Below are 13,422 nucleotides of genomic sequence, written 5' to 3' on the forward strand. Positions count from 1 at the left end.
GTGTATGCATACTTAGGATCAGTGAGGGAGGAAGTCAAGAACAAAGCAAGTACAGGCAATGCACATACTGCAAATACACGCACGCACACACAGGAGGTTGCTCTACATCTAGCTTACTTATCCAGACATGTTACTTATGTTTTTCCAAAATAAAGACCATCCGAAAGGCTGAGCAGTCTAGTTACTAAAGGGGAGAACTTTCACAGGCTGTTTGACAAGGCCAAAAAAAGACAGAAATATGACAAAAGAATATCCAGTTTAGCAGGTTACTGCTTACAAAACTCAGCACTGACAGAATGGTTTATTAGTACTACAGAATAAGCACAAAGTTACTGGGACTCGGAAATGGGCAGTTTTAAGCATGCTCTTCAGTCTAAGATTTGTCTTGACCAATTCCAAACACTATGAAAATTTCAGAAAAACACACTGCCATGTAGTTTATACAAAAAACCAGCAAAACAAGAGACTATCTAATGACATAAAACCCACCATTTCCTGAACATGCATCAAGAGCTGCTGCTACAGGGGTTGGGGTAGCTGGTGCTGCTGCCCCTTCAGCTGCTGCAGGGGCTTCCCCAGGAGAAGCTGCAAAGGCATCTTGGGTGCAGTGTAAGAACAGAAATTAAAAGGAAAAAGGATAAAGAGAAGAAAAATATAGTAAAAGAACCAAGTTAAATTGCACAGGTAGATCCCCTTATACAACATGAATGTTGTTACTCCGACAGCAAGACAAGTCACACAGTGCAAAACGCTTTGTCTCTCCCCCAACCCCACACGAGCAGGTTCTAGACAGGGTTTGAAGATGGAGCTTCTTGCAATGCCCACAGGAAGTACAGTGAGTATAAAAGAAGGCATTATTCTCATTGTATAAGGGTTCAGAGCAGCATGCTCATGTACTACCCAAAATTAACTAATGAAGAAAGAGCAGAGGTATGGCAGTAAGTTGGTGTTAATAAAGATTTTAAAAACTTGCATGCTCAAAGCCTGTAATACATGTGATTAATCTGCAACTGTGAATTTATTTGCATAGTGCTTTGCAAACTTAAGCACTGCTATGAATAACAATCCAATTATTTTGGCAGAGATCTGCATCTACCATTTCTAGTTTTTGAGCCAAGACAGTCAGGCAATATCTGAGAAATCAAACTTAGTTGTTTCTTAACGGTATTCCAGTCTGATCTTTCTGAAGCCACAACCTGATGCATAGGTTATAATTTACTCAGCTTCCTTCTGACAGATCAAGAATGTTCATCTTAACTATTGGCCAGCCACAGTTTGTGTCTCGTTCTTTTAGGATCACCTCTAGGCCAACCAGTCAAGGCAGTGAAAACAACTGTTTAGGGGTTTTGGAACAACTCGCTCATGAGGTTTTTTTGACTGTTTTTTTTGTTTGTTTGTTTGCCACTTGCTAAGTGGTATGTTTAAATTTCAATCTCTGAACTTTTACAGCATCATTCCTAGGCTTAAACCAGCATCTGTAGCTCTTAATACCATGAAGTAGTCCTAATGGACAGTGCCATTTGGACTATACTCATAGGCAAGCATTTTCTTCACAAAAAGACTGCACAATTAAGATTAAATACTTCAAGATGCTCACAAATGCTATTTTTCTACTGCTACAAAGTTAGCAAGTAAAAAAAAAAATCCGTTGGGGAATACTGCAATTGCACTGTCAAACTAGTACAGGAAAAAGCTTAACATGCTTTAACTTGAGTGTCAATTTTAAAATGAAAACAACCATTTTAAAAACAAGTTTGTGCCAGTTAATCTAAAAAAGCTCAAAAGAACATGCATTGAAACTTCAACAGAAGAGATGAAAGCCAATTACTCTTGTACAATAGAATTAAAATGAGTTAGTAGCAAAAAAAGGCCTGCTAATAAGCCATTTCAAATATAATTCTATTTTTCACGTAACAGGGTTCAACAACAAAACTGGATGGCAGTTGTCCAAGTAAAAAAATCATAATTAGTCAAACATCACAGTATTGTATGTATACCAGACACTGGCATACACCGCGTAGAAGAAATTCAACACAGAACTGGACTGAAGAGTTTTGAGTTGTACTACTTGAGAATACGCTATGGGTATTGTCATGTGTGTTGGGTTTTGCTCTACAGGGCCAGCTTTCAGATGGAGGGTCACCCTGGGCTCTTTCAAAAGAGCACATTTCTATCCACACAAACTTGTAGGCCCAGAAGTCAGTCAACACTACCTACAGTTATTTCCCAGTATGAAAGGATAGACTCCAGATCTCATATAAAATGGGATTTCAGAATGCATAGAGTTAGTCACTAGTTCTATGTTGGGACCACTTCAGCTTCCAAGTAACAACTATTCCTGTCCAGATGTAGACTATTGAAGTTCCACATGCAACAGCCATAGAAATTCGGGAGAGCCCAAATTCCTTCCAGCCCATAGATGGAAGGGAACAGCTAGCTTGGCACCAGCTTTATTATTTATTGCCACTTCTGAATAAGGTTGTTGCCAAGCAATATGATTTTCTTTAGCATCATACTTGGGTTAAATGGCAGGTGGGATAAACACCTAAGGTCTTAATGGAATCTAAAGGAAAAACACAATATTAAGAACTTCAAATATGAGTTACTCTGAGAAGTTCAAGAAACCTATATGAGCATAGAGACAAACCAACCTGAACAGGTGACCCTACAACTCACAGTTCAAACCAAGGGTTTATTGGTTTGTTTTGTTTTTTTCACTTAATGTTTATCAAGTTCTCTGAAGCCTTTCAAAAGGCTCTGCTGCACCTGCACAGATGCCTTCTGCTAAAATCTAGCATGACATGCAGAAATGATACAATTGACTACTACATATTTTATTAGTAAAAAAAAAATAAAATCGGACTGTTTATTTTCTTTTTTGTTCCTCCATGTTGACATAGTAACCCTACTTTTGCATACCCAGCACTGTAAGAGATCTTATCCCTTTAAAGCAGTTACTGTATTTATTTAAATTTATGCCACTTCCTTACATTTATGCATCTTCTGCTTCAAAAGTGAATCTAGCTTTTGCCTTCTAGAATCAAGTAGCACATGATCCTCATGGGTTTACAGACAGCCTGGAAACTTAAAGAGATGTTGCTGAAACCTTTGCAAGTTCACACTGCATGGAACACCTATTAGGAGTCATAGGTATGTATTATGTACTGCATAACATTTAAATTATTAAATAAAAATAGTTTTTACTAAAATGATGTGCAAACAAGGGGATTTTTCAGTTCTGAAACACTGAAGTAGTGCTTCAATACATCTTGTCTGCAGCAAAATAAGTGTTCCTGAAGAGTGATCTGTTTAATTTCACATATTGAGGCTTTATTTGATGCCATGGCATCAATACATGACAAAAGTTACTCACACATGATGATGCAGCTGACTTATAATCATCTAATGTATTATGCAACATGTGAAACAGCCCTATGGAAAGTCATAAGTGTAGGAAAGATCATAGAACTAAAGCGTACAGGTGAAAATAATTTTTTTCTGTTTCCACATTTTTTCCTGTTCAGTCAACCTTCATTACTTTTTGACATGGAGAACCTGACCTGAGTTAACAAGAAATATTCCACTAGGCTTAGTGCTAGGAAAGAATCATAATTATGGGATTTTTTTGTTGTTGTTGTTAATTTTTAAAATAAGCACTAGTTTGCTATACCAGCATGTTCTAGCATAAAGGACATTCATTAGCCCTCAAGTGCCAAAAAGTCTTGATCACTTTGCCTTTAATTTCTTTAAAGGGAAAACCATAGTTCTGCCCACTTACAATTCATGTCATCTGAATGTCTAATAACTGACATTTGCACAGTGTCTGCCATGGCTTGTTACTTGCACCGCTTACAGTGTAATCACACAACAGAATATAACTCAAGGCCACATCACTAACATCCAAAAATATTGTGTCCAAATTCTATTATCGAGATACATGGCATTTCAATATATTTCACCTTTCTTCTCCCTTTATGTTTCTCCCTCTCAGGAATTATTCCAGCTGTGCTTTGAAAACAACCTCCTCTTGTTTATCTTAGAAACAAGAAAAGGAATTGTTCAAGTTGGCCCAGGTAACTGAAAGCTCGCCCATTAATCAAATTGAATTCTTCAAAAAAGTTATGCTGGATCAATCCTGCATTTCTCATCTGCTTTCCAAGACCATGTTAGAGATGAAGACATAATGCAAAACTGCTTTTCCTCTTAAAGACAAAGCCCAGTCGTAGGCAGCATGCAGGCTCCTATCGGCTAAAGTACTAGCGATAAAGTGCAAGAGAATAACAGTCAACAGTCGCTCCTGCCAAGTCTCTTCTTCTGCTTCTTCCATCAACTTGGCTGCCTTTTTCCTGCAGCTTTCAGCTTCCTTTCCCTACCTAGCCACTCCCTGAAGACTGTTTACATTCTTTCACCCGAGATCACTGCTCCTGTACTTTCCCCTACTACACCTCACCACAAGGAACTGTGTAAAGCCACTAAGAACTGGCAAGCTGGAAAAAGTTAAGGTGACCTTGAAGACTGTATCTCTAGCAGACCTCAAAGGTTAAATACCTGCTTATTAAGTGTAAGCATGTGTAGCGCCAAAAAAGCTAGAGAGCAACAGTGTCTGCCCAAAAACTACTGCTTCTCGCACTGTACACAGTCTTAAAGTAACAAGGAATGTTAGTATGGGACATAACTTACAGCACAAGCTTCAGATAAAAACCAAAAGAGAAAGAAAAAAACTCCACCAGTAGAGAGGTGGAAGTTCAATATGGACTCCACAACTTTAAAAGGGTCTGCCCTGTGGGAGTCCTGAACGCACTGCAGAAGTACCTTCACTGCTGAGTGTGTTTAGCGATGTTTCTTCTTGAGAACTAGAGGTTTTCTGCTATTGCAAATAATAAAACCTTGCTTTGTCCTGAAGTGTTCCAGGAAAAAGTCAGTATTCATCTAATATACAATCCACTTGAGATTTATAGTATTTGAGCAACAAAATACATTCTTTTTAAAAGAAGAGATCAAGTCACGGAAGTCTGGATACTGCAAAAGTAAAATTCTTTCCACATCGGAGGATGAAGGCAACTCCACTTCTAACGTGTACCACTGAGTAATCTAATGATCAATTACATCTCTAGAAACTAAAAGCATCCAGCTTTTGCCACTTTATAAATATGTAAGTAGACTCATGAGTTGGTAGCAGCCATTTTTTCCAGGCACAGAACAGTGGAAAAGGTAGAAAAAAATAAGGCTATATCTTGCTGCTGTAGTACTGGAAGAATAGGCAAGGGTAGGTGTTTTTCTAATCCCATTGCAAGTTTACAGTGATTTCTAGCCACTTAACTATTGTTTAATTTTTTAAAAAGTTATATATCTATGCTAAATTAATAATGCAATTTGAAAGTGCTGCATCCAAGACTGGCTCAACCCCAACATCTACGCACCAGAAGTTTCACACACTGCATCTGCAGGGGTGTTAATGAGCACAGGCCTTGGCTTCTTCAACAGGCTTCTGAGAGTAACCAACATCAGACTCTCTCTTGCTCCTAGTGGTGTCCAGAACCATTGCCCACAACTATCTTAACATTGCTTCTGAACTGCCTGATCCTGTGGCACTTGGACTATTATCCATCTTTGTAAAAGGAACGGTTAAGTAGCAGGTAGCAGTTGTACTCCTTTCTTACAGCTTCTCAGCAGTTTTACTGGGGGTATCTTGGAGCTGTCTGTTGAAGGCAGTCCTAGACAAAGCTTCTAGCTGGGAACTTTCAGTCTTTAGAAACACCTTTATAGTCCAACTGTTTATGTATAGAGCTCTCCAGCACTCCTGTCACTAGAAGCGTAAACACACTCCACAGAGAACATACTTGCTATCAAAACTGAATTCCAGTAAGTTATTACTAATTCCTGACATCCACTATCATGCTGAAAGTATGCAACAGAAGAATAGAAAACTAGAAAAATACAGTGGTCAGGTGATCTTAAACATGGTTAATAGTTTGTAAATCAGAAGATTTTTCCATTAACCTGGGCTGGTATAGTGTTGAAAAGAAATGGCAATTTCTGACATGCTGTTGACAAGCCTCCTGCTCTGTGGGAATGATAAGAAAACTGACAACATACAGGGGGAAATTTATTCTGACTTAAGAGGTTAGCAGCTAACATTAGAGCCTGAAAGAGCATAACTAAACTATATGGTTCCTGTACATTAGTTGTATAGCTGGCATTTAGTACAAGGTCATTGCCACTTTAATTTACTATTATGCTATGTGAACTAAAACCCAGACTCAAGAATGCTGAAATATACTAATTACAGCTGGCTCAATACTATATTTACAGGAAAGACCCAAAAGAAACACAACACAGCTCAAGTGTGACATGTAATGAAGGGGCAGGAAGCTGCCACATCCATCCTCAACTATGAAAGCACAACTGCTTTTCCCAGAAGTTGTAGTACAGTGCATAGTTATTGAATAATGTGGAAAGAATACCTGCTCACCCCAGTGTGGACCTGAAAACTAATGTTCTGAGCTGTTCAACCATAAGGTAAGTCAGTCTTAAGTGCGTACAGTTTTCCATTTCCATATATATGCAGGGGAGGCTATTAGCTAAAAGCACAGCAAACAAAGAGGTAGTTGGACAGTTTACATTTCCTGTTCCATTTAGCATCCAACACACAGGCACCTCTGGTACAGTTGATTAAATCAGAAGCCTTATTACAATACTGAACTCAACATTGCTTCATCTACCTTATGAGCTGGTGTAGAGCACTAGAGCAACCAAACTAACCTCCAAAGAGATCCACTTCAGCAGTGGCAGCAGTAATAGTTGTAGTTGTAGCAGCAGCAGCTGAAGTAGTTGTAGTATCAGTAGTTGCAGCAGTAGTTGCACTAGGCTCTGGGGCAAATGGATCTGAAATCTGTGGCTCAGAGGTAACACCGGAAAGTGCAGCCAGATTATCTATATGCAACCATATAATGAAGATCAAACAGGAAAAGTAAGGGAAAGAGGGAGAGAGACCACAATCACTTCACTCCAGAAAGCTGGAGCTTTTAATAAGGAGTCTTAACATTCAAAAGTCTTAGAAATCAAAAATATTACTCACCCTCTCCCAAGAGGTCTAGTGATTGTCCATTAAAATGACCGCAGAATAAAGAAACAGACCAATTAGTAGAACTGCCAGATTGAAGATGTTCATTAGCCCTATGTTCATTCTCTAAGTGACATGTCTATGTTAACATAATTTCTGCACCCGATTTTCCAACATTCAAGAAGTTATTGTTACATGACAAAGCTTGTTCCGTTTAATAGCTCTATTCAAAACAGAACCAGTACGTAAGTTTCACACATTTGATAAGTTCCTTAATATCTAATCAGAAAGATGTTCAGACACTGGTAGTATTTACCACTTCTGTTTTATACAGCTGATTTTCTTTTCTTAAACTGTAACAGAGAGAACCAAGTAGTGGCCTGTAAACATTGACAGGAAGGTCTCCCACCTTTCACTACCCCAGGGTAAAGCCAAGAATCACTTCTTTAGAAGTTCAATTCACTACTATACTAATTCTCCCTTGCATTTGGCTTAGCAGTGTGAGAGTGAGACCAGCAGTAGGTAGACTTCTTTGAAGTTTATGAACAGCTAACATCCCCCAAGAACACTGAAAATTTTAAATGCAAGTTCCTGGGCCTAACAGCACACAGATTCAAGACTTTCACCAAGTAAAAGCATACATGGGAGGAGTGAGCCCCAATGAACCCCAGTGCTCACATATAAGTACAGTAAACAGGCATAGTTGAAGCTTATTTAAAATCAATGAGCTATTAGCAGAACATACTCAGATCCCAAAGTGAATCTTAAAATTATTCTGCTTAGTTGCACATATTTTCTAAACCAATGTAGTCAGAAAGCAGTCAAAATCAACATCAGAGTCATTAAAAGTAGACAGAATTTAGCTTACTGTTCTGCCAAAGGGAGCTGTTGTGATCCACCCATCAGCCCTAGAACCCTTCACAAAACTGACACTAAAGCCAGGGTACTCTAGCAGAGAGCAGCTTGCAAATACAGTGTGAAGTTACTTTAGAATACAATACATGGCATCCCTACTGCCCCAACTATATTCTGAGAGACAGACAGGCCGTGGTTCTTGTACTTAAGACAACTGGTACAACTGTTTACAGAAAAAAAAAAAAAGAAAAAGAAAAAAAAAAAAAAAAAAAAAAGAGTTGAGCAGCTCGTCCTTGAAAGCTTTTCCTGCATTTGTGATAGAGGAATACTATGCATAAAGCATACTATGCAGAAACAACCACCTCTGTCAACACTTGCTATGAGGAGTATGAGTGATTGCCAGCCTAACCAGGCTGGCTCTGTTCCAACTTCGGTTCCTTAGTCAACTCTTTCTGGAAGCCAATGAAGCATCTTTAATGACAGACTTTCCTACAATTTGATGTCCTCTGAGATCAGTCAGATTGCGCCCAAAGACAGAGGAAGCTTTGCCTACACAAAAACCAACTATAAGCTATGAAAACCTGTGAAAACTAACCAGTTTGGCCTATTACATTTTTATACTGCAGTTACAATAGCCTGAGCTCAGCAACTACCTATTTACTAACCAGTAGCTCAGTGTTGCTCCTAGATTCATTGTACATGTAACAGGGTCATGGGTTCATCTGATCCACACTGAACAGTAAAGCATCTGGAGTCTGTCCTTGCTATGGGTTCAGTACGTAGAAAGCAAAATGCCTGGAGCAAGCACAGCTCAATCTTCACAAGTTTGTCTTTATTTTACAACACTTGTTAAAAAGCACCAAGAAACCACATATAGGTATTTTCGTAATTGGTTCCTTGGAAGAGCTCTACTTGAGACTGACTGCACAAGCTGAGGTAAGTCAAAGCACCATTCTGAAAGAACGTAACAGTATATTAAAAATGCAGCACTCTGGTATCTCATTACTGCACAGCAGGTAGACATCTCACAGCTAGACTTGAAATAAGCAACTGTTGACAAACTTTTACCTTCTATTAGCTTATTCTACAATGCAATTTTGTTATCCAGTTATGTTATAGATCACAATACAGTGAAATTACAATTATCCAGCATGGCAATCTATACTTACTCTTAATATGGGAAGGACTCAAACCAATGCTTTATAGTATAGTAATATTAAAGTAACAATACTAATAGCAAATCCATGTTCTAAGGCACACTGCAAGGTAGTTCAGAGCAGAAATTCAAGTCAATTTGGTTTTATATCCAAGAGCCAGACCTTGCAATGATGCAGAATTTGACCTACTGTATTTTTTGTAATACCACAGCCTAGTTTGCCTGCCAAATGCCTATCGATTCACCTTGCGGTATGCTGCAGGCAACTTATTACCCTACCTTGATCATCTCCTGTTAGCACAGAAGTGTACGTTTTCACAAGTTGTAATTCATTTGCTAGATAAGCGATGTTGTACTCAAGAATATACTAGGCATACAACGAAAATATACAGTGTACTGTATATACCACTATAGTGTGCTATACATACCACTATAGTGTACTATACTGAATATACAGTATATGCCAGAATGCATAGAATCTACACTGCCAGTGAGACTAAGAAAGCAGGGTCGTTTGTTGGTGACGTATTCCTGAGGTTCATGTGACATTTAAAGTACCAGTTAGATGCTGCGTCTTGAAGTATTTGATATTCATGTTTTCCCAGCTATTCTGAACTGCAGCAATTCTTCCAGCTTCCTACTACTACTACTACTTCTTTCTCATGAGTTCCCACATTAACTTGCTGTGGGCCAGAAGAGTTTTGCAGATGAGGAAGAAGCTCAAGTAGCAGGGTTACACATCTGTTACACGTCCTCTCAGAAGTCCTGGGTGGAAGGAAGGTCCAGCCTCCTGCTCAGAACAAGATTACGCCCAACACCAGACCAGAGCAGTCATGGCTTTGTCTAGTCAGGTCCTGAAAAATCTCCAGGAATGGAGAGTTCACTAACTCACATGGGGGATCTGCTCCAATACTGCCCTAACCTCCAGGTGAAATAAGTTTTTTCCTCATATCCAATCAACCTCTGAAGCTGCAACCTGTTGTTATTACTCTACACTATAATCAACTATAATTTCCAAGAAAATTTTGGCTCTGCTCTGTAACTCCCCTTCAGGTAGTTCCAGGCCACTACTAAGAGTCCCCTTTAGCCTCCTCTTTGCCAGATGACAGAGGCCCAGCTCCCTCAATTTCTCTCCAAAGAGATGTGGAGTCCTGATCCAGAGATCATTGGAGTCCTGGTAGTCCTCTGCCAACCCCCTCTCCCTTAAACAGGGAAGCCCAGAACTGGATGCAGTATTCCCAATGTGGCCTCACCTGCGTTAATTAGAAGGCTCTATACTACCTATGAGATCGTACAATTTATAATGACTACTGGCTTCATCCTGCAAATTTAGTTTAAATAAGTAAATAGAAAAACAACCCTTAACACAGGCTCAAAGTTTTTCTCATTACTAGATGAAACATTAATGGAAACTTCAGTATTTTCACAACAAAGCCATTCCAGTTCTCAATCTATGCATGTCTGACATGGTGTTTTGTGATTATGTAAGAGAGTTGAAAAAAAGAAAAAAAGAAAAAAAGAGAAAAGAGAAAAGAGAAAAGAGAAAAGAGAAAAGAGAAAAGAGAAAAGAGAAAAGAGAAAAGAGAAAAGAGAAAAGAGAAGAAAAGAGAAGAAAAGAGAAGAAAAGAGAAGAAAAGAGAAGAAAAGAGAAGAAAAGAGAAGAAAAGAGAAGAAAAGAGAAGAAAAGAGAAGAAAAGAGAAGAAAAGAGAAGAAAAGAGAAGAAAAGAGAAGAAAAGAGAAGAAAAGAGAAGAAAAGAGAAGAAAAGAGAAGAAAAGAGAAGAAAAGAGAAGAAAAGAGAAGAAAAGAGAAGAAAAGAGAAGAAAAGAGAAGAAAAGAGAAGAAAAGAGAAGAAAAGAGAAGAAAAGAGAAGAAAAGAGAAGAAAAGAGAAGAAAAGAGAAGAAAAGAGAAGAAAAGAGAAGAGAAGAGAAGAGAAGAGAAGAGAAGAGAAGAGAAGAGAAGAGAAGAGAAGAGAAGAGAAGAGAAGAGAAGAGAAGAGAAGAGAAGAGAAGAGAAGAGAAGAGAAGAGAAGAGAAGAGAAGAGAAGAGAAGAGAAGAGAAGAGAAGAGAAGAGAAGAGAAGAGAAGAGAAGAAAAGAGAAGAAAAGAGAAGAAAAGAGAAGAAAAGAGAAGAAAAGAGAAGAAAAGAGAAGAAAAGAGAAGAAAAGAGAAGAAAAGAGAAGAAAAGAGAAGAAAAGAGAAGAAAAGAGAAGAAAAGAGAAGAAAAGAGAAGAAAAGAGAAGAAAAGAGAAGAAAAGAGAAGAAAAGAGAAGAAAAGAGAAGAAAAGAGAAGAAAAGAGAAGAAAAGAGAAGAAAAGAGAAGAAAAGAGAAGAAAAGAGAAGAAAAGAGAAGAAAAGAGAAGAAAAGAGAAGAAAAGAGAAGAAAAGAGAAGAAAAGAGAAGAAAAGAGAAGAAAAGAGAAGAAAAGAGAAGAAAAGAGAAGAAAAGAGAAGAAAAGAGAAGAAAAGAGAAGAAAAGAGAAGAAAAGAGAAGAAAAGAGAAGAAAAGAGAAGAAAAGAGAAGAAAAAAAGAAAAAAGAAGAAAAAAAGAAAAAAAAAAGAAAAAAGAAGGAAAAAAAAGAAAGAAGAAAAAAAAAGGCAAGATTCCAGTGCAGTAAGAGGTCATTATACCTGGACTCCCACCAGCAGTAAAGCACACAAACCTGAAGCTTACTAAGTTACCAAAATGCTATTCTGAAAGATAAGGCTGAAGTATATTTGATGAGGTTAGAGGTAATCCTGGCCAAAGGAAAAAAATTAGCTGTCCTTTTCCATTGTGGAGTAAGAGAACAGGTGCATTACTGGTAAATTTTAAAGTTTTCAGTAATTCAGAAGAATAAAAACACCTAAGTTCCAAACTAGAGGTGCTTTGTCCAAAAGAGCAAAGAAAAGGCCAAGTAAATCAGCTTTAAATTGCAATGCAAATCAGTATTTTACAATATTAATGGCTCTTTACTCTGCATAAATGAGCAACTGCTTAAAAAAGTCAGCTAAGAGGCCTGAGCTCTTTCGAACATCTCAAAAGCTTGAGTTCCAGTACTTGGTAATGACAAAGCAAGACAAATAGGATGCAATCAAAAATTGCAGAATAATTAGTCCCAGGCATCCTAGAATAGATGACTCTAGTCTTGCTTTCTGGGTAAGATTACGTTTCAGTTAATAAAATTGACACTTCTGAAAAAAAAATAATACTCATTTCAACAGATTAAATAGGAAGATGCAAATCATGGTCTACATGACAGCCATCGTGATCCTCTCATAATGAAGTGGCTGAGATACAATGTCATCTTTAACAAACTAAAGCTAAGACAGAAACAGGGAATGCAGAAGCCAGTAGTACCCAGTGTTAGCATTCACAGCAGAATCAGCATGACTCAGTGTAGCATTCCTGCCGTGAGAGGGCTGATGAGTTCATTAAGCTGCCACACAAGATCTCCTAAGATTACACCACAGTGGGTTTACAGCTATGTAAGTTAAATCACATTTACTGGCCTAATTCCTTGTCTTCACAGGACAGGAGTGAGCATTGCCTACATTTATCGCAGTCCTCTTCACATCACCAGCTGCTAGCGCTGCCTGGAACAGGCTCAGCTCACCACCCAGCTCAAATTTCAGAGAGCTGGTTAGGTATTCCTATTTGAAAGCAGTTAGCCCTCTACTTCTATTTTCATATTATTATTCTAAGCAGACAAGGAAGATTTTAATAAAATATGTTAAGAGTTGGCAGAGGTAATCACACTTGCAGCAGAACTAATTCGCCACCATTGGCTTCAGATGCATTTTCGTTGTAAAAGATATTTTTGATCCTCCCCCTACTGATCTGTGAGCTTTGCTTTATGAACAGAAGAGTTGATTTCTGCCCTCCCCTTGCCAATAAGCACACGAGCAGTTTTCGTTCTTCTGTTTTAAAGGGCCTACCCTACCTGTTCACCTTCAGCCATCCCCCTCCTGCTCACTTTTAGTCACCTATTCCTGGCTCCCCCCAGCTTTGCAGTCAGGCCCTTATAAGCAGCTTATACTATTATGCATATGCCTGGAAAAAGGAGTAGCCTGTGCTGCGAAGGGATGCCTGACTGTCAGGTCAGCAGAAGCCTGGGAGTGAGCTGGGAACATCCTGTGCTAGCAGAGAAAGAGCCAGGTTTCAGTTCAGCCAGGCAAGACGACAGAGGCTGCAAGAAAAGATGCTGACAGTGAGGTTTCGCTACCTCCCCATGAAGTGGCTCCGGCAGGGGCGGCTGGAGCCGCCTGCCCAGCAGCAGCAAAATCCGGCTGAAGATCCAGAAGATCGCTGGATGGTTTGGAAGAGCTGCCAAGGAAAGGAAGAGAGATATTGAATACTGGAGGAATTTG

General features: G+C 38.8%; 1 protein-coding gene across 21 annotated transcripts in view; it reads right to left on the reverse strand.

The window, feature by feature from the left end:
• SNAP91 (synaptosome associated protein 91) overlaps positions 1-13,422 on the reverse strand; it is a 71,215-nt gene that overhangs the window by 20,734 nt on the left and 37,059 nt on the right. For 17 of the 21 annotated variants that reach the window (XM_069804771.1, XM_069804765.1, XM_069804783.1 and 14 more), the window contains exons 13-16: positions 13,278-13,378; positions 7,079-7,093; positions 6,763-6,933; positions 490-597 (exon numbers count right to left, since the gene is read on the reverse strand). In XM_069804771.1, the coding sequence (XP_069660872.1) occupies positions 490-597; positions 6,763-6,933; positions 7,079-7,093; positions 13,278-13,378 (395 nt within the window). The remainder of the gene's footprint in view (positions 1-489; positions 598-6,762; positions 6,934-7,078; positions 7,094-13,277; positions 13,379-13,422) is intronic. The other 4 variants (XM_069804781.1, XM_069804774.1, XM_069804784.1 and 1 more) reach the window with 2 other exon arrangements.

Source organism: Haliaeetus albicilla, chromosome 17 (assembly GCF_947461875.1).
Source record: "Haliaeetus albicilla chromosome 17, bHalAlb1.1, whole genome shotgun sequence".
NCBI lineage: Eukaryota > Metazoa > Chordata > Aves > Accipitriformes > Accipitridae > Haliaeetus > Haliaeetus albicilla.